The sequence below is a fragment of the Pelobates fuscus genome, chromosome 8 (assembly GCF_036172605.1).
Source record: "Pelobates fuscus isolate aPelFus1 chromosome 8, aPelFus1.pri, whole genome shotgun sequence".
In the NCBI taxonomy this organism is placed as follows: Eukaryota; Metazoa; Chordata; class Amphibia; order Anura; family Pelobatidae; genus Pelobates; species Pelobates fuscus.
Window position 1 is genome coordinate 60,605,853 of NC_086324.1, and position 23,536 is coordinate 60,629,388.

Consider the following 23,536-nt stretch of genomic DNA (forward strand, 5'->3'; position numbering starts at 1 on the left):
CCCATAGGAAAGCATTGAAAATGAATTTCAATGCTTCCCTATGGGGAATAGAGCGACGCTGGAGGTCCTCACACAGCGTGAGGACGTCCAGCGACGCTCTAGCACAGAAAACCTGTGCTATGAAGCAGGAAGTGTCCTCTAGTGGCTGTCTAATAGACAGCCACTAGGGGAGGACTTAACCCTGCAAGGTAAATATTGCAGTTTTAAAAAAACTGCAATAATTACACTTGCAGGGTTAAGGGTAGTGGGAGTTGGCACCCAGACCACTCCAATGAGCTGAAGTGGTCTGGGTGCCTGGAGTGTCCCTTTAACTACTTCCTGAGCTGTTTAAAAAATACATTATTTACAAAATCAGCATCATATATAATTATTCTGCATTAAAAGAATGACCTTCATTTAGAAAACACAAAATAGCTGTACAAGCTTCAAAATTAACAAGGTGTGCAACAGAACCATCTGAAAATGGAATTCTACAAAAAAAATAAAAAAATTATATAAATGTATTATTAATTTAGCAAGTAGGTAGAAAACTCACATCACCACTTAAAGAAACACACCATACCCCAGCTTGCTGAAGTGCTTCAGGGTTAAGACGGTGTTATGTACCCAATAAGTGAAGATATAACAATAAAACATTTGGATTCATGACTTGTCTTGTAAGAATTGATCATTCATTCTTGAAATAGTGGGTTCGTCACCGTAGTAGTGGATGGCTGGAATAGCGGATTTCCATCCTAAACAAATAAAACAAAGCACATGTTAAATAACATAAATAATCAACCCTGATTGTTTTGTATTTTCTTAGCAAGGTATAACTAGTTGTAAACTAGATATTATTATTATTATGATGTTATTTTTATAGCGCCATCAAATTCCGCAGCGCTTCTACAATGGGTGTACGAACAGACATGTAGTTGTAACCAGACAAGTTGGACACACAGGAACAGTGGGGTTGGGGGCCCTGAGCTTACATGCTAGAGGGAGTGGGGTAAAATGACACAAAAAAGTAAGGATAGTATTAGACTAGTGACAGTTGCAGAAGAGGAATCATTTGGGAGCTATAAACAGTTTAATTGATCCGCTTTTATGAAAAAGTGGGTTTTTAATGATTTTTGGAAGGAGTGGAGACTGGGTGAGCATCTAGCGGAGAAGGGAAGCGAGTTCCACAGGAACGGTACAGCCCTCGAGAAATCTTGAAGGCGAGCATCAGAGGTGGGAGTACGGACAGAAGATAGATGTAAGTCATCAGCAGATCGTAAGGGCCTAGACGGGACATACTTGTGTATAAGGGAGGATAGATAGCTGTATAGATTATGTAGAGATTTGAAAGCAAGAATCAGAATTTTAAATTGAGCCCTATATCTTATAGGAAGCCAATGTAGGGACTGACAGAAGGGTGAGGCGTGGGAGGTGCGGGCGGACAGGAAAATGAGCTTCGCCCCCGCATTCATCATGGACTGTAATGGCGCAAGTTGGGAGCACGTAAAACCACTGAGAAGTGGATTACAGTAGTCAAGGCGAGAAAGGACAGTGGAATGGACCAGCTCCTTAGTCGCGTCTGACGTTAAGTAGGGGCGGATGTGCGCAATTTTTTGAGATGGAAATTAAAGGATTTGGTGATAGACTGAACATGAGGCTTGAAGGAGAGGTCGGAGTCAAAGAGAACACATAGGCAGCGAGCCTGCGTGGTGGAGCTGATGGTAGCACCGTTGACTTGGAGGGAGACAGACACAGGAGTAACAACACTTGAGGGAGGAAAGACCAGAATTTCAGTTTTGGTCAAGTTTATTTTAAGGAAGTGGTCAGCCATTAAGTTAGAAATAGCAGAGAGGCAGTCAGTGACACTAGTCAAGAGGGACGGGGAGAGATCAGGAGAGGACAGGTAGATTTGCGTGTCATCTGCATAGAAATGATATTGGAAGCCAAAGGAGCTAATGAGTTTACCAAGGGAGGCAGTATAGATGGAGAACAGTAGGGGACCAAGGACTGAACCTTGGGGGACACCAACAGAGAGGAGTTGGTGAGAAGAAGCAGAGCCAGAGAAAGAAACACTGACAGAGCGCTGGGAGAGGTAGGAGGAGCACCAGGAGAGAGCAATATTTTGTAGATCGATATTGCTGAGGATGAGAAGAAGCTGTTGATGATCAACAGTGTCAAAAGCTGCAGACAGGTCAAGGACAATTAGGATAGAGTAGTGACCACAAGATTTTGCAGCAAGTAGCTCATTGGATACTTTGGTCAGTGCCGTTTCCACAGAGTGCTTAGTGCGGAAACCAGACTGAAGCGGGTCTAGCAGAGAGTTGGACCCGAGGAAGTCTGTCAATCTCGCATACACAATTCTTTCAAGGATCTTGGATGCAAAAGGCAGTAGCGAGATAGGACGGTAGTTGGATGGGGAGTTAAGGTCAAGGTTGGGCTTCTTTAGAATTGGGGTTACAGTTGCATGTTTGAAGAGTGATGGAAATATGCCAGAGGAGAGAGAGAGATTGAGCATTTTAGTGAGAGGTGGAGAAAGAGAAGAAGACAGAGTACAGATGAGATGCGAGGGAATTGGATCTAGGGAGCAGGTGGTGGGGCGGGAGGACTGGAGCAGAGCAGAAACCTCTTCCAATGTAGCGGGTGCGAATGAACATAGAACAGCAGAGGGAGTGAAGTTAGGGGAAGTATTGTAAGGGGAAGAAGAAAGATGAGCGATCTCTTCCCTGATTGTAGAGATCTTGTCAGTGAAGTAAGTTGCAAAGTCTGAGGCGGTCAAGTTAGTAGGTGAAGGATGAACAACAGGGCGAAGAAGAGAGTTAAATGGGCGAAATAGTCCCTTGGGTTCGCGGGAGAGTGTGGTTATGAGGGTATTGAAGTAATTTACTTTTGCAGAGGAAAGAGCCAAGCTGTATGAGCTCAGCATAAATTTATAGTGGAGAAAGCCAGACGCACAGTGAGACTTTCTCCAACAGCGTTCAGCAGTTCTGGAGCATTTTTGGAGGTATTGAGTGAGCTTGGTGTGCCAGGGTTGGTGTTGGGGGCGCCTGCGGCATTTAAATGTAGAAGGTGTCATGATGTCTAGTTGAGAGGAGAGGGTGGAATTGTACACTCAAGCTACAATATATTTTGATGAAATGCAATTGGAATATTTGTGAAGACATTCATCAATTCAGTGAAAACAGGTTTCTGGCAGCAGAAAATGTAATATAACAGTTTAGATAACCATTTTTTGTGACAAATGATTTGTGAACCATGACATTAAATATTGTATACAGGTGATACTCGAAAAAGTAGAATATCGTGCAAAATTAAATTAAATTCAGTAATGCAACGTAAAAGGGGAAACTAATATATGAGATAGATGCATTACATGCAAAGCAAGATAGTTCAAGCCGTGATTTGTCATAAGTGCGATGAAGATGATTAAGGCTTACAGCTCATGAAAACTCCAAATCCACAATCTCAGTAAATTAGAATATTGTGAAAAGGTGCAATATTCTAGGCTCACAGTGTACCACTCTAATCAGCTAAGTATGCCATAACACCTGCAAAGGGTTTCTGAGCCTTTAAACGGTCTCTTAGTCTGGTTCAGTAGGAATCACAATCATGGGGAAGACTGCTGACCACACAGTTGTGCAGAAAACCATCATTGACACCCTCCATAAGGAGGGAAAGCCTCACAAGGTAATTGCGAAGGAAGTTGGATGTTCTCAAAGTGCTGTATCAAAGCACATTAATAAAAAGTTATGTGGAAAGGAAAAGTGTGGAAGAAAAAGGTGCACAAGCAGCAGGGATGACCGCAGCCTGGAGAGGATTGTCAGGAAAAGGCCATTCAAAAGTGTTGGGGACTTTCACAAGGAGTGGACTGAGGCTGGAGTCAGTGCATCAAGAGCCACCACACACAGACGGATCCTGGACATGGGCTTCAGATGTCGTATTCCTCTTGTCAAGCCGCTCCAGAACAACAAACAACGTCAGAAGCGTCTTACCTGGGCTAAAGCAAAACAGACCTGGTCTATTGCTCAGTGGTCCAAAGTCCTATTTTCTGATGAGAGTAACTTTTGCATCTCATTTGGAAACCAAGGACCCAGAGTCTGGAGGAAGAATTGAGAGGCACACACTGCAAGATGCTTGAAGTCCAGTGTGAAGTTTCCACAGTCTGTGTTGATTTGGGGAGCCATGTCATCTGCTGGTGTTGGTCCACTGTGCTTCATTAAGTCCAGGGTCAACGCAGCCGTCTACCAGGAGATTATGGAGCACTTCATGCTTCCTTCCGCAGACAAGCTTTATGGGGATGCTGACTTTATTTTCCAGCAGGACTTGGCACCTGCCCACACTACCAAAAGCACCAAAGCCTGGTTCAATGACTGTGGGATTACTGTGCTTGATTGGCCAACAAACTCGCCTGACCCGAACCCCATAGAGAATCTATGGGGCATTGCCAAGAGAAAGATGAGAGACATGAGACCGAAGAATGCAGAAGAGCTGAAGGCCGCTATTGAAGCATCCTGGTCTTCCATAACACCTCAGCAGTGCCACAGGTTGATCGCTTCCATGCCACGTCGCATTGAGGCAGTAATTGCTGCAAAAGGGGGCCAAACCAAGTACAGAGTCCATATGCATGCTTATACTTTTCAGAGGTCCGATATTGTTCTATGTACAATTCTTGTTTTATTGATTGCATGTAATATTCTTATTTACTGAGATTGTGGATTTGGGGTTTTCATGAGCTGTAAGCCATAATCATCGCACGTATGACAAATCACAGCTTGAACTATCTTGCTTTGCATGTAATGCGTCTATCTCATATATTTCCCCTTTAACGTTGCATTACTGAAATAAATTAACTTTTGCACAATATTCTAATTTTTCGAGTATCACCTGTATAGACACTAGAGGGAATTATCCTCTTGAGGAACGCAGGTCTTCTTTTTTTTACTTTTAACGAAGCAGGAAAATACACAATCCATAGCATAAAAAATAGCCAATAGATGATATGATGATTATATAAAGGGACACTATAGTCACCCAAACCACTTCAGCTCAATTAAGTGGTCTGAGTGCCAAATCCCTCAGGTTTTAACCGTTTCACATGTAAACATAGCAGTTTCAGAGAAACTGCTATATATTACATAGCAGGGTTAATCCAACCTCTAGTGGCTGTCTTCCTGACAGAGGCACTTCTGCGACGTTGGATGCAAAATTCGTATCCAACGCACAGAACCTCCATAGGAAAGCATTGAGAAATGCTTTCCTATGGACTGTTTGAATGCGTGCGCGCGCTCTTGCCGCACATGCGCATTCCGCTCCACTCGTGAGCTGACGGCGTGGGAGGAGAGGTGCCAGCGCAGAGGGCGCTGGATTAAGGTAAGCTGCTGAAGGGGTTTTAACCCCTTGAGCCCAGCGTGAGGGGGACTCTGAGGGTCCCCCATGGATGCTATAGTGTCAGGAAAAGGAGTTTGTTTTCCTGATACTATAGTGATCCTTAAACAGGCACTGAAAGGGCACAAGAATGCCTGAGTGGTGTATGTGTGCTGAAAAGGGGTTTAAATAGGGAGGGGACGTCAGATATCATTCTCAACATTGTTGAGAACTGCCCCAGTCGAGGTCAGTAGTGGGGGCTTCATTGGTCACGCACTTCCTTGCCATGCTCAGGAATGGATCTGTCCGAGTCCACCTCTATGCAGAAACACCAGGGGACACTGTGAAGACCACACCATATTGTGGAGGACAACAAGGTCCAGAGCCCTGCACTGAGGAGCAGGGCATGAGCAGTCTACCTTGGCAGATCTGGCAAATACCACTGCTGAGGGGGTTTAGCCATACCAACACCAGACAGCAAGAAATGGAAGTACACCGGTTTCTTATGTGTTTCAAGTAACAGAGCCCTTAATACCCTTATTCTCTTCTCCCTCTTTTACGTTGCTTTTGTCAGATAAGTTCTGGTTAGAATATTGCCTTACAGCAATCATCTTCTAGACATTCCCTGGTCAGTACAAATTAATTAATTAATGAAAACATACTTGATTAATGTGTTAAAAACATGGGAAAGGGGTAAAATCCATCAGGGAGTGTCGTGCTTATATCAGCTAAAGGCTTGTATTATACATGTTTCTTAAAAGTATTAGAAATATATAAATCTTGTTTCTTGGGAAACAAACCATGCAAAAAAAAATGTCTCACCTTGTTCCATTTCGCCTTTGCTTTCTCCTGTTCAAATATTTGATATGCTTTTCGGTCATTTACTTCCACCACGATCTTCCATAGGATTAGACATAACAGACCAATCGCAATCACTCCAGCAATGGTGCCGCCTACTATTGCAATTACATTAGGAGCCTCAGGGCATTCTGTGATAAGAGTAAAAAAATCTGGGTAGAAATAGAACACTATATACAGGTTGCACGAGATTAAATAATGGCTCAAAGTATTCAACTGTTAGTCTTATATATGTGTTGTATAAAAACCTTCTACTTAACTCTTATATTACATTATATTAGTGAACAAACAGTTACTAAAAAAAGCAGCAGTAAACGCTAAACGCTGTGACACAATGTTGATTTTACTATAATATAATGCAAGTATTGCTGTCCTTTAATTAATGCTACGTCACTGTGCAAATTCTGTTTATAAAACATGTACTTAACCAATGGAAGTTCCAGTATAACAGATTTGTGTGACACAGAGTAACTTAAATAAATATAATTAACATAATGAATGAGACTGTGTATAGACCTGGGACACACAAAGACCTGGATTCTGTCCTCATCACCATTTCTAGGACTTGAGTATCTTCCCATATTGGATAAGAGTTACACTATGTCTGGACATCATCTTATATGTTTTGATCTTTCGCACTAAATGTGTTGTAGTCTGGAGGAGATGTTCACCACTTGATGGATTTGATCTCTGATTTTTAAGGTTTGTCTCTCACCCTTTCCCACTTGGAAGCCTTACTGATGAGGCTACATCCTGAGGACTTTTCAAGGAAACTCTTCAACTCTTCCCCCACATGACCCTGGAAATTCATGGTTTTGCGTCTAATAGCACTATTCTTCTGCTAATTCAAAGCAACTTTAGGTGTATTGGGAAGTGGGTACAGTACTGGAGCGAGGTTGCAAACTGCAATTGTGCATGTGGGGACGGTCACACTCTTTTTTCAGATGAGCCTCTCCCCTTATTATGGTGGCACCTGACCCTTATTATGGTTGTCCCCGACCCTTTCAGTATCACTAGCACCCCCGCCCCCCAACCCCTGAAAAATAAGCCTGCCTACACCTCTCAGTTTCACACATCCAAGTGGTGGATGGTATGGGAATGATTGAAGACAATTCTACAACATGGAAATTAATAATGCCATTTTCAGATTTTGAGATTCACAGATTCTACTGTTGTCTTACCTATCTTTTCACTATAAGTTATTGAGTACTTGTCCACTCCGTCCTCCTCCTTTATAACATATTGCATCCAACAATTATTTGAATCCTTTTCCCTGCAGAATGTTTCCTCTTCTATCTTGACCGTTCTCGTGGGGGTTACACCAATACAACTACTGGAGCAGTTCAGAGAATTCCCTGTTTCTTGAGATATTAGACATTCCACACAGGGACTGAAAGGGAAGAACATGTAAATGTCAAATTGTTGCAGACTGTAAGCTTGTTTAATCAGGGCCCACATCATCCTCTGTTACTTTATATTTATATTTTACTTATTTTACATTTACAAGTCTTCACAGCTCTGTAGAATATATTGGTGCCTTGCAAATAAAATGAAAAATAACATTTAACATTCAACAATAGCCTTTAACCAATTCAGTAGTGGATGTGATGAGTAACGTAGTATGTTTCTTTCTACAAGCAGTAAAGGGGTTATATTTACCCTTATTTGGAAGGAATTCAAGAAAGAGTAATAGAGAGAGAGAGTGGACATAACTTTTGTGATAATTGAAAAGGAAACTGCATGCCTCGAAAACCTAACCTTGTGCCTACTTACTGTGGGATTGCGTCAGAGGTCTCTTGGCACCACAACCACTACATATCCCTGGCACCATAACCACTATTCCTACTCATTGGTCAAGACAATGGGACATTATTTAAAAGTTGTCATATTATGGGTGTAATACAAACTTTAACCACTAGATGTTATCAAAGCATTACTTTACTTTTCTTTTTTGCATCATCCCCAAAGTAAATCAGAATCAGAATTGCATAAATAAAATTAATGTAAATTTCTATTTATCAACAATGACAGGCATTAAAAATTTAAAAAGGCCCATTAATTTAACCCCTTCCTGCCATTTGGGGCTGTTATGTCGTCCTCCAAAAGGTGGGCTTTAAAAGGCGTTCGGTTGGCATAGCACAATCTAACGATCTTGTCCCCCCTCCCACCAGCAATAGGTACCATTCAGGCAACCCAGGCAGGAACACCCGCAGCCAATTGCGGTGATCCAAGTCACGAGATCTCACTAATAGCTTTTCACCACTATTACTGATACAATGACTCAACCAATGAATTCAAACCTTGACTGAGACATTACTCTCTCCTTCCTCACTTTGAAGAGAGGCAGAGAGATCACTTCTTCAGTGTCCTGTGTCCTTTCAGACAAATTGTCAAGTATGCTACAAAAAAGAAAGGACTCGAGCTATTAATGCCCTTCCTGCCCAGCTCTGCTTGGCCTTTGCATTACAAACTAAGTCTACCATACAGAGCAATGCTATTGAGTTGAATGACTCTGCGTGACTTGATTTATTGGTTATTTTGGATTCTTGCCTCGGCCTGTCCTGATTACTCTTTGTCAATTATCTATAACTTGTTATAGCAGTCAATATGAAATGGGTATGCCAAACAACTAAAAATACAACATTTCCAATACCCTGGCCACCTACGTTTTAAAATGACCTGTTCTGATCAGTGGTGGGAATTGTCTATTGTTCTATGCTGCAATACTGTCTCAAAGGCGACAGAAGCCCTGAAAATCAATTTGCCAAATAGCATGTAACATATTTGGGCCTGTGAGTTCTCAACCAGTACATGGGTACATTGTTTGTGAGACAGTGATAAATAAAAAATACTGTGGCTTTTTTTGCACTAACATCAGGATTATGACATTTCCTTTGAAAATGGAATACAGGTGTGTGAAAAAACACACGTAAAAGTATAATGTGGCGAGCATTTGTGAAAGATTGGCTACATCAACCAATTAAAAATACCCCATTTTGAATAACCTGGTTTGTCTACATTTGCAAATGGTATGCCATCATCATGGGCGTCCCCAGGGGGGGGGGGGGGGCAAGGGGGACACATGCAGCCAGAGACAGCCTACAGATTAGGTAAGTGAGGGAGGGCAGAGATAGCCTAGAGATCAGTGAAGTGAGGCATATGGGTCGTGGGGGCAGAGATAGCTTAGAGATCAGTGAAGTGAAGCATATGGGGGGGGGGGGGGGCAGAAATAGCCTAGAGATCAGGAAAGTGAGGCATGGGGGGTGCAGAGATAGCCTAGAGATCAGTGAAGTGAGGCATATGGGGGGGGGCAGAGATAGCCTAGAGATCAGTGAAGTGAGGCATATGGGGGGGGGGCAGAGATAGCCTAGAGATCAGTGAAGTGAGGCATATGGGGGGGGGGGCAGAGATAGCCTAGAGATCAGTGAAGTGAGGCATATGGGGGGGGGCAGAGATAGCCTACAGATCAGTGAAGTGAGGCATATGGGGGGGGGGACAGAGATAACCTAGAGATCAGTGAAGTGAGGCATATGGGGGGGGGGGCATAGATAGCCTAGAGATCAGTGAAGTGAGGCATATGGGGGGGGGGCATAGATAGCCTAGAGATCAGTGAAGTGAGGCATATGGGGGGGGGGCATAGATAGCCTAGAGATCAGGGAAGTGAGGCATATGGGGGGGGCAGAGATAGCCTAGAGATCATGGAAGTGAGGCATATGGGGGGAGCAGAGATAGCCTACAGATCAGTGAAGTGAGGCATATGGGGGGGAGAGGGGGACAGAGATAGCCTAGAGATCAGTGAGGTATATGGGGGGGCAGAGATAGCCTAGAGATCAGTGAGGTATATGGGGGGGGCAGAGATAGCCTAGAGATCAGTGAGGTATATGGGGGGGCAGAGATAGCCTAGAGATCAGTGAAGTGAGGCATATGGTGGGGGGCAAAGATGGCCTAGAGATCAGTGAAGTGAGGCATATGGTGGGGGGCAAAGATGGCCTAGAGATCAGTGAAGTGAGGCATATAGGGAGGGGGCAGAGATAGCCTAGAGATCATGGAAGTGAGGCATATGGGGGGGGGGGCAGAGATAGCCTAGAGATCATGGAAGTGAGGCATATGGGGGGGGGGCAGAGATAGCCTAGAGATCAGTGAAGTGAGGCATATGGGGGGGGGCAGAGATAGCCTAGAGATCAGTGAAGTGAGGCATATGGGGGGGGGCAGAGATAGCCTAGAGATCAGTGAAGTGAGGCATATGGGGGGGGGGGGGCAGAGATAGCCTAGAGATCAGTGAAGTGAGGCATATGGGGGGGGGCAGAGATAGCCTAGAGATCAGTGAAGTGAGGCATATGGGGGGCAGAGATAGCCTAGAGATCAGAGAAGTGAGGCATGGGGGGGGGGCAGAGATAGCCTAGATATCAGTGAAGTGAGGCATATGGGGGGGGGAGAGAAAGCCTAGAGATCAGGGAAGTGAGGCATATGGGGGGGGCAGAGATAGCCTAGAGATCATGGAAGTGAGGCATATGGGGGGAGCAGAGATAGCCTAGAGATCAGTGAAGTGAGGTATATGGGGGGGAGAGGGGGGGGGGATAGCCTAGAGATCAGTGAAGTGAGGTATATGGGGGGGCAGAGATAGCCTAGAGATCAGTGAAGTGAGGCATATGGTGGGGCAGAGATAGCCTAGAGATCAGTGAAGTGAGGCATATGGTGGGGGACAGAGATAACCTAGAGATCAGTGAAGTGAGGCATATGGGGGAGGGGGGCATAGATAGCCTAGAGATCAGTGAAGTGAGGCATATAGGGAGGGGGCAGAGATAGCCTAGAGATCATGGAAGTGAGGCATATGGAGGGGGGGGGCAGAGATAGCCTAGAGATCAGAGAAGTGAGGCATGGGGGGGGGGCAGAGATAGCCTAGATATCAGTGAAGTGAGGCATATGGGGGGGGCAGTGAAAGCCTAGAGATCAGTGAAGTGAGGCATATGGGGGGGGAGAGGGGGGGGAGATAGCCTAGAGATCAGTGAAGTGAGGTATATGGGGGGGCAGAGATAGCCTAGAGATCAGTGAAGTGAGGCATATGGTGGGGGGCAAAGATGGCCTAGAGATCAGTGAAGTGAGGCATATGGGGGGGGCAGAGATAGCCTAGAGATCAGTGAAGTGAGGCATATGGGGGGGAGAGGGGGGGGGATAGCCTAGAGATCAGTGAAGTGAGGTATATGGGGGGGCAGAGATAGCCTAGAGATCAGTGAAGTGAGGCATATGGTGGGGGGCAAAGATGGCCTAGAGATCAGTGAAGTGAGGCATATGGGGGGGGGCAGAGATAGCCTAGAGATCAGTGAAGTGAGGCATATGGGGGGGAGAGGGGGGGGGGGATAGCCTAGAGATCAGTGAAGTGAGGTATATGGGGGGGCAGAGATAGCCTAGAGATCAGTGAAGTGAGGCATATGGTGGGGGGCAAAGATGGCCTAGAGATCAGTGAAGTGAGGCATATGGTGGGGGGCAAAGATGGCCTAGAGATCAGTGAAGTGAGGCATATGGGGGGGGGGCAGAGATAGCCTAGAGATCAGTGAAGTGAGGCATATGGGGGGGGGGCAGAGATAGCCTACAGATCAGTGAAGTGAGGCATATGGGGGGGAGGGGGGGGACAGAGATAACCTAGAGATCAGTGAAGTGAGGCATATGGGGGGGGGGCATAGATAGCCTAGAGATCAGTGAAGTGAGGCATATAGGGAGGGGGCAGAGATAGCCTAGAGATCATGGAAGTGAGGCATATGGGGGGGGGGGGCAGAGATAGCCTAGAGATCAGAGAAGTGAGGCATAGGGGGGGGCAGGGATAGCCTAGATATCAGTGAAGTGAGGCATATGGGGGGGGGGGGGCAGAGAAAGCCTAGAGATCAGTGAAGTGAGGCATATGGGGGGGGGGGCAGAGAAAGCCTAGAGATCAGTGAAGTGAGGCATATGGGGGGGGCAGAGATAGCCTAGAGATCATGGAAGTGAGGCATATGGGAGGAGCAGAGATAGCCTAGAGATCAGTGAAGTGAGGCATATGGGGGGGGGGGAGATAGCCTACAGATCAGTGAAGTGAGGCATATGGGGGGAGAGGGGGACAGAGATAGCCTAGAGATCAGTGAAGTGAGGTATATGGGGGGGGGGGGGCAGAGATAGCCTAGAGATCAGTGAAGTGAGGTATATGGGGGGGGGGCAGAGATAGCCTAGAGATCAGTGAAGTGAGGTATATGGGGGGGGGGCAGAGATAGCCTAGAGATCAGTGAAGTGAGGCATATAGGGAGGGGGCAGAGATAGCCTAGAGATCAGTGAAGTGAGGCATATAGGGAGGGGGCAGAGATAGCCTAGAGATCAGTGAAGTGAGGCATATAGGGAGGGGGCAGAGATAGCCTAGAGATCAGTGAAGTGAGGCATATGGGGGGGGGGCAGAGATAGCCTAGAGATCAGTGAAGTGAAGCATATGGGGGGGCAGAGATAGCCTATAGATCAGTGAAGTGAGGCATATGGGGGGGGGGCAGAGATAGCCTACAAATCAGGGAAGTGAAGGATGGGGGGGCAGCCCATAGATCAGGTAAGTGAGGGATGGGGGGGGGAGAGACAGACTATAGATCAGGTAAGTAAGGGATGGGGGAGGTAAAGTAAGAGAAGGAGCAGAAAAGAGAAGCAATAGAAATGAGGAGAAAGGGGCAGCAAGGATCTGGAATGGACAGCAAGGACCACAACAGGTAAAGGAGGGGAAGGAGCACAAAGGAACACAAATGAGTAGGAAGGGGCAGCGAGGAGCAGGAAGGGTCTGCAAGGGCATGAAGGGGCAGCAAGGAGAAGGAAGGGTCTGCAAGGAGAAGGAAGGGTCTGCAAGGAGCATGAAGGGTCATCAAGGAGCAGGAAGGGTCATCAAGGAGCAGGAAGGGACAGAAGGAGCACAAAGGTGAAGTAGGCGAAGGAACAGAAATGAGCAGGAAGGATCTGCAAGGAGAAGGAAGGGTCTGCAATGGGCAGCAAGGAGTAGGAAGGGTCTGCAAGGAAAAGGAAGGGTCTGCAAAGAGCAGAAAGGGACATTAGGAGCACAAAGGTAAAGGAGCAGAAATAATCAGAAGGAGCACAAAGGTAAAGTAGGAGAAGGAGCAGAAAAGGGTAGCAAGGAGCAGAAAATGACAGCAAGGAGCACAAAGGTAAAGTAGGAGAAGGAGCAGAAAGGGTCTGCAAGGAGCAGAAAGATCATTGAGAGACAGGAGCAGAAGGGGGAGCACAATAAGCAGAAAGTAGCAGAAAGGTAAAGGAGCAGAAGGAGCCAAGGAGACAGTGTCAGAAGAAAAAGATGACTTTGTCAAATGAAGGAGAAGAAAAGGAGATTGGAGCAGGAAGGACAAGTGAAGTGAACCCTCCACTTTATTCTGGACACCACATCATAAGGCTTTGGTACCTGGGCCTTGCAGGGAAACTTTGGACCTTCTCATCTCCCAAGGTAAAAAAATATCAGTGTTAATGTGTTCACTTTTATTTACTGAGTTTCAGGAAGCACAGAGGGCCGCTAGGGAGGGGTGTCGCTGATTGGCTAGAGCAGTCAGCTGCCACTCTAAGCCAATCAGTAGCTCCCCATTCATAAAAAAGTTAAACATTTTTATGAACCGGGATCTAGCGATTGGCTTAGAGCATCAACTGACCACTCTAGCCAATCTGTAGCACCCATGCCTGACCTCAATCTGCACTTCCTGACACTCTGTTTCAGAAGCCGAATACCACTGAGCGACCTGGAAATCTGGAGCTGGAGGAAGCCTTTGGGGTTAAACCATTTGAGAGCGGGGGCTTCAGGGGCTTCCTGGCATCACAGCATTTTCATTTACATGAAGTTGTTATGGTGACCAGAATGTTTCTTTAATTTGCTTAAAGGAACACTATAGTGTCAGGAATACAAACATGTATTTCTGACACCATAGTTGTGAAAATGCTATTCACCCTGGCTTTATAGGATAATGACTAGGCTCCTCCCCTTCATGACACTGTCAAAAAGGGACCAAGCATGGATGTCATTACAATTATGCCCCTTCCCCTGGAAAAATTCCTGTGGACGCCCATGGCCATCATATGGTAATTTTCATTCCTGGGCTGCCATACTGCCTCAGAGGTGACATAGACCTCAGATTGAGAGGGAGCTGAAGTAAGTAGATGAAGGCAGGTGACTACTGTTGCAGCCAGGATAAAGCCATTGTGAGCAATAACTCCTCTCGGATAGGGACTGGATCAGGCTGTCTGTGAACACTGCATGAGATAACCATTTTACTGAATTACCTCAATGCAGTACACCTATCAGTCCCAGCCAGTCCTTCTATACACAGGACCTATAACAGACCAGCATTGTGGGCATAGGCGTGCGCACGGGGTGTGCCGGGTGTGCCTGGGCACACCCTAATCCCCGCGGCACGCCTATGTATTGAGACCGGCAAGGGAGATCTCAGGATCCCCCCTGTTGGCTCATGCAGAGCCGGCGCTATCCAAACGCCGGCTCTGCTCTCAGCCTCCCTCCCCACCGACCCACAGGCAGTGAGGGAGGCAGGAGAGGACCGGCGGAGCTCTTGCCAGCAGCTCCGTCGGGTTCCTCTCGCGAGATCTGAGCGTTGCCGCGGCAACGCTCAGATCTCGCCAGAGTGAACTCTAGCCCCGCAGGCTAGAGTTCACTCACCACTGGACCACCAGGGAAGGATGGCAGAACAAGGATCCCCCCTCCCAGGCACAGGGTAACAAGGGAGGGGGGATATTAAGTGATCTGCCCCACCTCCACTGGACCACCAGGGAATGTAGCAAGGAACAAGAATCCCCCCTCCCCACATAAAGTAAGAAGGGAGGGGGGATATTGAGTAATGTACCCCCACCTCCACCCCCCACAATCACCCACACACATACAGCACCCACACACATAAAGCACCTACACACATACAGCACCCACAGACATACACAGCACCCACACACAGCACAGACATACAGCACCCACAGACATACACAGCACCTACACACATACAGCACCCACACACATACAGCACCCACACACATACAGCACCCACACACATACAGCACCCACAGACATACACAGCACCTACACATACACAGCACCTACACACATACACAGCACCTACACACATACAGCATCCACACATACACAGCACCTACACACATACACAGCACCCACACACATACACAGCACCAACACACATACAGCACCCACAGACATACACAGCACATACAGCACCCACAGACATACACAGCACCCACAGACACACAGCACCTACACACATACAGCACCCACACATACAGCACCCTCACAAAAACACACAGCACCCTTACACACATTACACAAACAGCACCCTAACACACAGCACACAAACAGTACCCTCACAAACACAAACAGGACCCTAACAAACACACACAGCTCACTACCAGTACCCTCACACACAGTACATTAACAGCACCCTTACAAGTGCACACACACACACACACACACAAACAGCACCCTCACACACAGTACATTAACAGCACCCTCACAAGCGCGCACACACAAACACCCTCACCCACATAGTACACTACCAGCACCCTCACACACACATCACACTAACAGCACACACACACACACACACACACACACAGCAGTGTATGTGTGTGTGTGTATATATGTGTATATGTATATATACACATATATATACATACATACATACATATACGCGGCGTGTGCTTGTGCTTTAGGGTGTACTCCCTAATGCAATAGGCTGCGCACGCCTATGATTGTGGGCAGTTATGAAGCACCATGGAAAGAGAAGAATTTCTGATACTTTATCCCCCAGTGTCCTTAGCCACTGACTACCCCAGAGGACAGGCTAGTAGGCAGGCCTTTGTGCAAGGTGTGCCAACCAAAAGAGAAGCATTATCTGGCATTTGGAGATTGTCAGACAGGCATTCCAAGTGACTTAAGCATTCCCTTTCCCTAATTTTGTTGTTTTTTCAAAATGACCAAAAAGCTGGACATGCTTAGTGTGCTGTCTCAAACCTTTCAGCATCAGCCAGTCGAAATCCATCAGTGGTGGGAGAGGGGCTGCAGAACCCATAGTTACAGAAACAGACCTAACACACAAATTCAAACATACACATAATTCTACGGTGTAAGTTTAAATAAAAAAACATATTCCAGAGAAACAAAATCAATATTATATTGTGTGTGTTTAGTATTTTGCATTAAACATACTGCCCACTTGCCATTATGGATGAGCTTCCACTATCAAAGAAACTCTGTTGATCTAACTTTGCATTCTGTCTCTGAAAAAAAGAGCTGGGCTAGTGGGCTTGAGGTCTGGCCTGGGTTCAATGCAGTGTTTAATAATTTCCCTGGGTTTGACCATTTCCCAAGGTTTGAGTATGCTGGAACATGCCACGGACCAGTGGTACTCATAAAATAGATGTGTGAGGTATGACAAACTGTTGACATCTGACAGCACCATGCCTATCCTCAGCGCACTTAGAAGAGATGGCAGGCAAAGTCCTGGTAAAGATCAGAAATAGGCATGTTCCTCTCCCCCCCTCCCCCCACTCTGTTACAAACAGACAGCACTTGGCATGTGTGCCACTCTGCAAGTAACTCTAACGAGAGTAGCCAATTACAGTCAAATCGGCTGTCAACACCTATAGACTGTGTCAACCTGAAATCCTAGAATCTGTCCTTGCATTGACAAATGTAGGGGAAATTTGGTGATTGTCAAATCCAGATAGATTTCAGAGTAAATTCAGAGTGAATTCAAATTTAATGTTAAACTAGCCACATTCGAAGCATAGTTGACTAAGAGAATTTTTGTAGTTTACTTATTTTGGACTAAAATTGTGAAATTCACGTTCAATTTTTGACAGACACACATTAGCGAATAATTCTTCCAGCGTCTTTCCTGAATTTTTTCATGTTTGCTTTGTTCTATCAGACGGGTAGGCATCCGGCTCCCTGCCCAGCTCTGTTGGCAAATTCACCACTCTTTTAGTTGAAGGAAAGTGAAGTTCATATAACTTATTGCATTCTGAAACACTAGCTGAGAAAGAGACATTCATATAATCATGTGTAGGAACATTGCTTAGTAACAAAGGATGCATTGCTTACCCAAACCTTTGGCATTGTGAAGGACAGCCTGGACACAGTTCACAGAAAGGTAGGAGATATCCGGATTTGCACTCACAGATGTTGCAGTTGCACTTCCCTCGCCCGCTGCACAGAGATTCCCTTTGGTTCAAACAGTTTCTTGTGGATCTTCTACACTGACAAGCAGTGCCTTCAAATCCTGGATTACATATGCATTCACCACATTTACAAAAACCTAAGGGTAACAGAGAAAACAGATCACAGGATATCCATAGCATCTTGCCTGAATAATTCATCTTTATCTCTATCCCACTGCTCCTACAAAGTTCTTTCTGTGATACCGATGAGTAAGTTGAATAGGACTAGCTTTACTAGCCAACCAATAACTTCTTGGTTTCTAAAGTTTCATCTCCCCCAGAGGGGTAACTAGAAACCACCGGATCCTGGTGCAAAAAATTGTACTGGACACCCCCCCCCCCACCACCATGTTTCATCTCCCCCAGACCCTCAATGTGTCTCATTCCCTCCCCTCCAGCTCCTCCATTTGTCCCGTTAGCCCCCTACCCTTCCATGAGTATCATTCCCTCTCTCCCCAGCCCCTCAATGTGTCTAATTTTCCCTCCCAGCTGTTCCATGTGTCTAATTACCTCCCCTCTAGCCCCTCCATTTGTCACATTCTCTCCCCACAGCCCCTCAATGTGTCTCATTTTCCCTCCCAGCCCCTCCATGTGTTTCATTTCCTCCCCTACAGTCCCTCCATTTGTCTCATTCCCTCCACAGCCCATCCATGTGTCTCATTCCCTCTCCATCCCCAGCCCCTCCTTGTGCATCATTCCCTCTCCCCCCCCCCCCCAGCTCCTCAATGTGTCTAATTTCCCCTTCCAGTCCCTCCATGTGTTTCATTCCCTCACATACACACAGTGGCAGGAGGGGAGCAGCACAGTGCTCCCCTCCTGCCGGTAACTCGGCAACTGCAGGCCCCGGACCAGTGCTGCTGTGCACCAGCCCTGAAGGTATGCTGGCGGCTCACAGTTGCAGGGGTCACAGCTGCAGCCAGACCACCTGGAGTGACTGGCCCGGTTGCAGCTGTGACCCCTGTGACCATGGTAGTTACTTCTTGGCTATATAAAAGTAAAGAAGGGATATTCACTAAAGAAAAAAAAAAGTGAATTCAACATTTGAGATTTTGAGAGCACATTTGTAATGGTATTTATTAATTAATGACTTTACATCATAAAGAAAGCATATTTAGTGTAATGCTTTGGAGGCACCACTAAGGGCAGTGTGTAGGAAGACATGTGCTTCTGGCAGTGACATCACAGGCCAGCCTATTTAGGAATACACTGAATAAAAACCAGATGTAGGAGAAACTCTGTCTCTTTGCCTGTACCTGACTGAACCTAAGATGTAGTATCAGCTCTGACTTAACCCCAAGTAATATGAATCCATTGTAACATTTAGCAACTGTAATAGCCTTTTGTATAACATTTAGCAATCTTTTGTAAGTAATATGTTGTAGTTTTTGTATTGTATAATTATTGTGGTAAATTGACATTCTGCTAGCATCTGTTTATTTATTATAGTTATATTAAATATACATTTAATATTACAACGTTTTGTGTATTTTCTATCCACATATTGGACCATAATATCATGAACTATAAAAATATTAATGTTGTTCCGTATTGCTTAATTATTATGTATTAAGAGATTAATATTCATATTTAAGTCACGACCACAACAATATTCCTGATTTCATAGTCCTGCTCTACCACCCCAACTTTGTTCTCTGATGTCCAGGCAACTGTCCCCCAAAAAAGTTTGTACAAGCACATCATTAGAGGAGTTTGCTGTATGTTCGGGGCACTAGATTTCTTCAACGAGCGCTGAAAAAGTGCTCCTTACAAGGGCCACGATTCTTCTTTCTGAGTGGGTGCACCCTTTTTTATTTGCAGATTGCCCAGTCCCTTACACCTACAGACCTACAATTATCCAGCTCATAAAAACTCTAACAGGACTATTTACTAATGTGAGAACTGTGTGGTTTTCAGCCGAACTGGAAAGATTCTTCAAGACAACTTACATTTAAAATTTACTTTAAAATTCCTGACTATTCTCATTGTGTTAATCTGTCTACACTTTTGTTATTTAAACTACACTGAAAAACCTATACATCATGAAAGACTGTCTTGCTTTTTTTTTTTTTACCATTAGGTGGCAGCAAAATACATTATATGGTCATCTACTATTCTAGTTGGATCGCTACAGCAGTGATCTGATGAGAATATTTGAATAATGTATGTTTGACATAAACCCACCTTCTCCTCCACATATTTTCCCACCAGAAAGTTCACATCCGTAGTTGCCACATTCACAGTACTGGCCACTGTCCACTTTAGTGGGATCTTCCAAATATTGATGGCAGTAACATTGTCCACATATGCAGTCCCCCAATCCGGTGCATACGTCTGAGTTATTATCCTTTCGGCAGCTCTGTTCCAGCTCCTGGCTTGTCTTTCCTCCGGTACGACACTCACAGTTCTTGCCCACGTGACCTTCATTGCAGCTAGAATTCAAAGCATGGTGTTTGTTATGTAAGTGGCTGGAACTCAGCTCACTGTTATGTACTGGTCTGTTTATATTTTACATTACAATTGAAGATTATGCTAGCTTTAGTGTACAGATAATCTTAATTTTAATAATGACAGGAGGCGAGTATTTTGCATAATCTTTACTTTACTATCTCCATAGCAGCAAAGAAAAGAGTGACAAAACTTTGAAACAATCACAATGTAGTATAGGGTATAAGAGGTGTGACATATGACATCACTTCCTCTTTAAAATTGTGACATCACAAGGTCATAAATGCAGAAAAATAACAGAACAACTGAAAAAAGTCCATAGAACAAGAGAATGGAAACTAATCAGAATAAATTGAACAGGGACAGGTAGAATGCAGACGAAGGCATCCTGTTTTCAAACGATGATCTCCCAAGACCTGATGATAAGGTCCATGATGCAACTGTAACGGCTACCCAGGTAGTGAGAGGGTATCAGCCGTTGGAGACGTCCTTTTCCCTGGCAAGCTGCTGTATTAAAGTAAAGCTGGTATAATCCCATCCACGAGATCCAGAGGGAGAGTCAGGTTCAGCTGTAAAAAGAGCAGAGTAATAATCCAATATAATTCCCTTTCAAGAACGAGACAAGGCTATGTTTTGAAGGGTCAAGAAGAACTGAGTGCTGGAACACCCAGCCTGGTTTTTATTACAGTATCCATTCGAATCTGGGTGGTCGCTAGAATCCCCATAGTCTGTTAAGTCTTTCTACCGAACAGCAGGGTGTTCGGTAGCTTTGGCACAAATCCCCGGTGCTATGGAGGTCTCAGCGGTGTTCGCCTGTTTGCGTAGCCGTTTTTAGTTCCAGACGATTGCTGCGAACACGTGCAAGATGGCCACGAACACGTGCAAATTCCGAAATGGTGGACACCTATACTTAACACAAAGGATTCGTGCTGACCCATACGAACGGCTGAAATAGAACTGGGAGGTAAAATGTCCCTTAATTACCAGCAGGGTGGTCCGGTGTTCGGTAGTCTGATTCATTTATTTATAGGTTGGATTACTACCGAACAGATGGTATAAAGTACAATTCCCCTGATTATTCCACATGCATCAGGGAACTGTAAGGTTCTGTTACACTGCTCCCCTTTTGTGGAACACTCCGGCAGACCCGGATTGATCCTTTTTGGGTCAACTTGGGGCTGTCCGACCAACTGCTAGGGCAAAAGTTCCGTTTGTCTGGACAGTCCATCGGCATTTCCATTAAACTTGCCAGGGCGGTATTGGATGGAGAAATTATATGGTTGTAGTGCTAGGCTCCATCTCAGCAAGCGTCCATTGTCTCCAGCTACTCTGTTCAACCATACCAGGGGATTATGGTCTGTAATCAGGGTAAATTCCTGCCCATACAAATATGGTGTAAGTTGCTTTAGGGCCCAGACCAGGGCTAAACACCCTTTTTCCACTGCCGCGTAACTCACTTCTCTAGGCAACAGTTTTCTGCGGAGATACGCGACAGGGTGTTCTTCCCCATCTTCTCCGATCTGGCTCAAAACTGCCCCCAGTCCATACATGGAGGCATCTGTATGGACGACAAATCTTTTGTTAGGGATGGGGGCAGATAGAACAGGTGCGTGAATCAGAGCATTTTTCAAGGCTTGGAAGGCGGTTTCACAGGCGGGAGCCCACAGGACTATCCTAGGCAAGTTCTTTTTAGTTAGGTCTGTCAGGGGTTTGGCGATGGCGCTATAGTCAGGTACAAACTTCCTGTAGTATCCTGCCGTCCCTAAGAATGCCAGTACCTGAGTCTTGGTGTGGGGTGTGGGCCAGCTGGTTCTGGGCGCTGTTTCCCACACGCTACCCTGTGTCCCAAGTACTGGACTTCGGCCATGCCGAAGTTACACTTTTCTGGCTTCAGAGTCAGGCCCGCTGCCCGAATCTGATCCAGTACAGCCTCTACATGTCTCAAGTGTTCCCCCCACGTTTCGCTATAGATCGCAATGTCGTCCAGGTACGCGCAAGCGAAGTCCTGGAAGCCATCAAGGAGTCTATCTACCAAGCGCTGAAAGGTAGCTGGGGCGTTCTTCATCCCAAATGGCATGACCCTAAATTGGTACAAGCCAAACGGGGTGACGAACGCCGACTTGGGGATAGCCTCCTTGGCCAGGGGAATCTGCCAGTATCCCTTGCATAGATCAATGGTGGTCAGATATCGCCCCCTGGCAATGCGGTCTAATAGTTCATCCACTCTGGGCATGGGGTACGCATCTGTCACTGTACGGTCATTGAGTCGCCTATAGTCCACACAAAATCTGGTAGCTCCGTCCTTTTTGGGCACTAGGACTACTGGTGAAGCCCAGGGGCTGTCAGATGGCTTTATGACTCCTAGTCTCAACATCTCCTGTACTTCCTTTTTCATTTCCTCCTTGACTGCCTCAGGGATTCTGTAGGGGGTCTGTCTAAGAGGGGTTTGCCCTGGGGTTGCTACGTAGTGGGTCGCTAGCATGGTGTATCCTTTTTCCTGGGAGAACGTTAGTCTCTTTTCTGTTATTAGAAAACTGTATTAGATGGATAATCTAATGTGGTTTCAGGAGTGGTATATACCTTTAAATGTTAAAATAACATGCAGCAATGCTATAATGACATAAACTGTCTTGAATTATCAAAATAAATGCAATATAAGTGTGCTTAATAACAATGAGTCCAGTAGTATGAAAAATGTCTCTACATGGATACAATTGTATCACTTAAAATAGAAGTTTTACACAGTCCGTGAATATTGTAAGCTATAGCAGCCTATACCAGCTATAGATAAAACTGGTTAATATAAAGCAGAGGATGAAGTGAGCGGAGGATCTGCCGACAGGACAAGTTCCTAACAGCTGCTAACACCGGACTTTTCTGATTCCAGTACAGCACTATCAGAACTTTACAATATGTAAGTGCTTTTTCCGTTTTTTATGTGGATAATAAATTCAATTTTAATAAGTAAGCACTATTGAATTCTTCACTACAGCTTTGGCAAGAACGGAGGGTTTTTTTCCCATTAAACTGCAGGTCATTACTTATGACCTGTTAGTCATTCTTTATTTATTTCTTCAAAGTACAAAGTCACATATAAATCATCACTGTTATTAATGCAGATTTATATAGTATTGTACCATACTATTTTAGCTAAATCAGCTTTATATTAACCAGTTTTATCTATAGCTGGTATAGGCGGCTATCGCTTACAATATTCACGGACTGTGTAAAACTTCTATTTTAAGTGATACAATTGTATCCATGTAGAGACATTTTTCATACTACTGGACTCATTGTTATTAAGCACACTTATATTGCATTTATTTTGATAATTCAAGACAGTTTATGTCATTATAGCATTGCTGCATGTTATTTTAACATTTAAAGGTATATACCACTCCTGAAACCACATTAGATTATCCATCTAATACAGTTTTCTATTGCACCTATAAGGATTTTTTAGTGGAGTCCTTTTTTTTTTCAGTTGAGGGGTTAACCTTTTAGAGTGTTTTATTCTTTTTACCCTATGTCCATTCTTTTGGACCTTACCCTTTTGTTTTCATCTTTTCTGTTATTAACTGCCTAAGCTGACCCTTTTCTGCTGCGGTTCGTCGCTCCCCTAGTTGTACTGTGTCAAGCAAGCTATGGGGTTCTCTGG

The 23,536-nt window shown here is 45.2% G+C and overlaps 1 protein-coding gene across 2 annotated transcripts in view; it reads right to left on the minus strand.

Moving 5' to 3' along the window:
• Window positions 1–490: 490 nt before the first annotated feature.
• Window positions 491–23,536, minus strand: part of ITGB2 (integrin subunit beta 2) — an 89,469-nt gene continuing 66,423 nt past the window's right edge. For both annotated transcript variants that reach the window (XM_063429915.1, XM_063429913.1), the window contains exons 12-16: window positions 19,615–19,862; window positions 17,318–17,531; window positions 7,380–7,588; window positions 6,163–6,329; window positions 491–734 (exon numbers count right to left, since the gene is read on the minus strand). In XM_063429915.1, coding sequence (XP_063285985.1) covers window positions 672–734; window positions 6,163–6,329; window positions 7,380–7,588; window positions 17,318–17,531; window positions 19,615–19,862 — 901 coding nt within the window. In that variant the 3' untranslated portion in view covers window positions 491–671. The remainder of the gene's footprint in view (window positions 735–6,162; window positions 6,330–7,379; window positions 7,589–17,317; window positions 17,532–19,614; window positions 19,863–23,536) is intronic.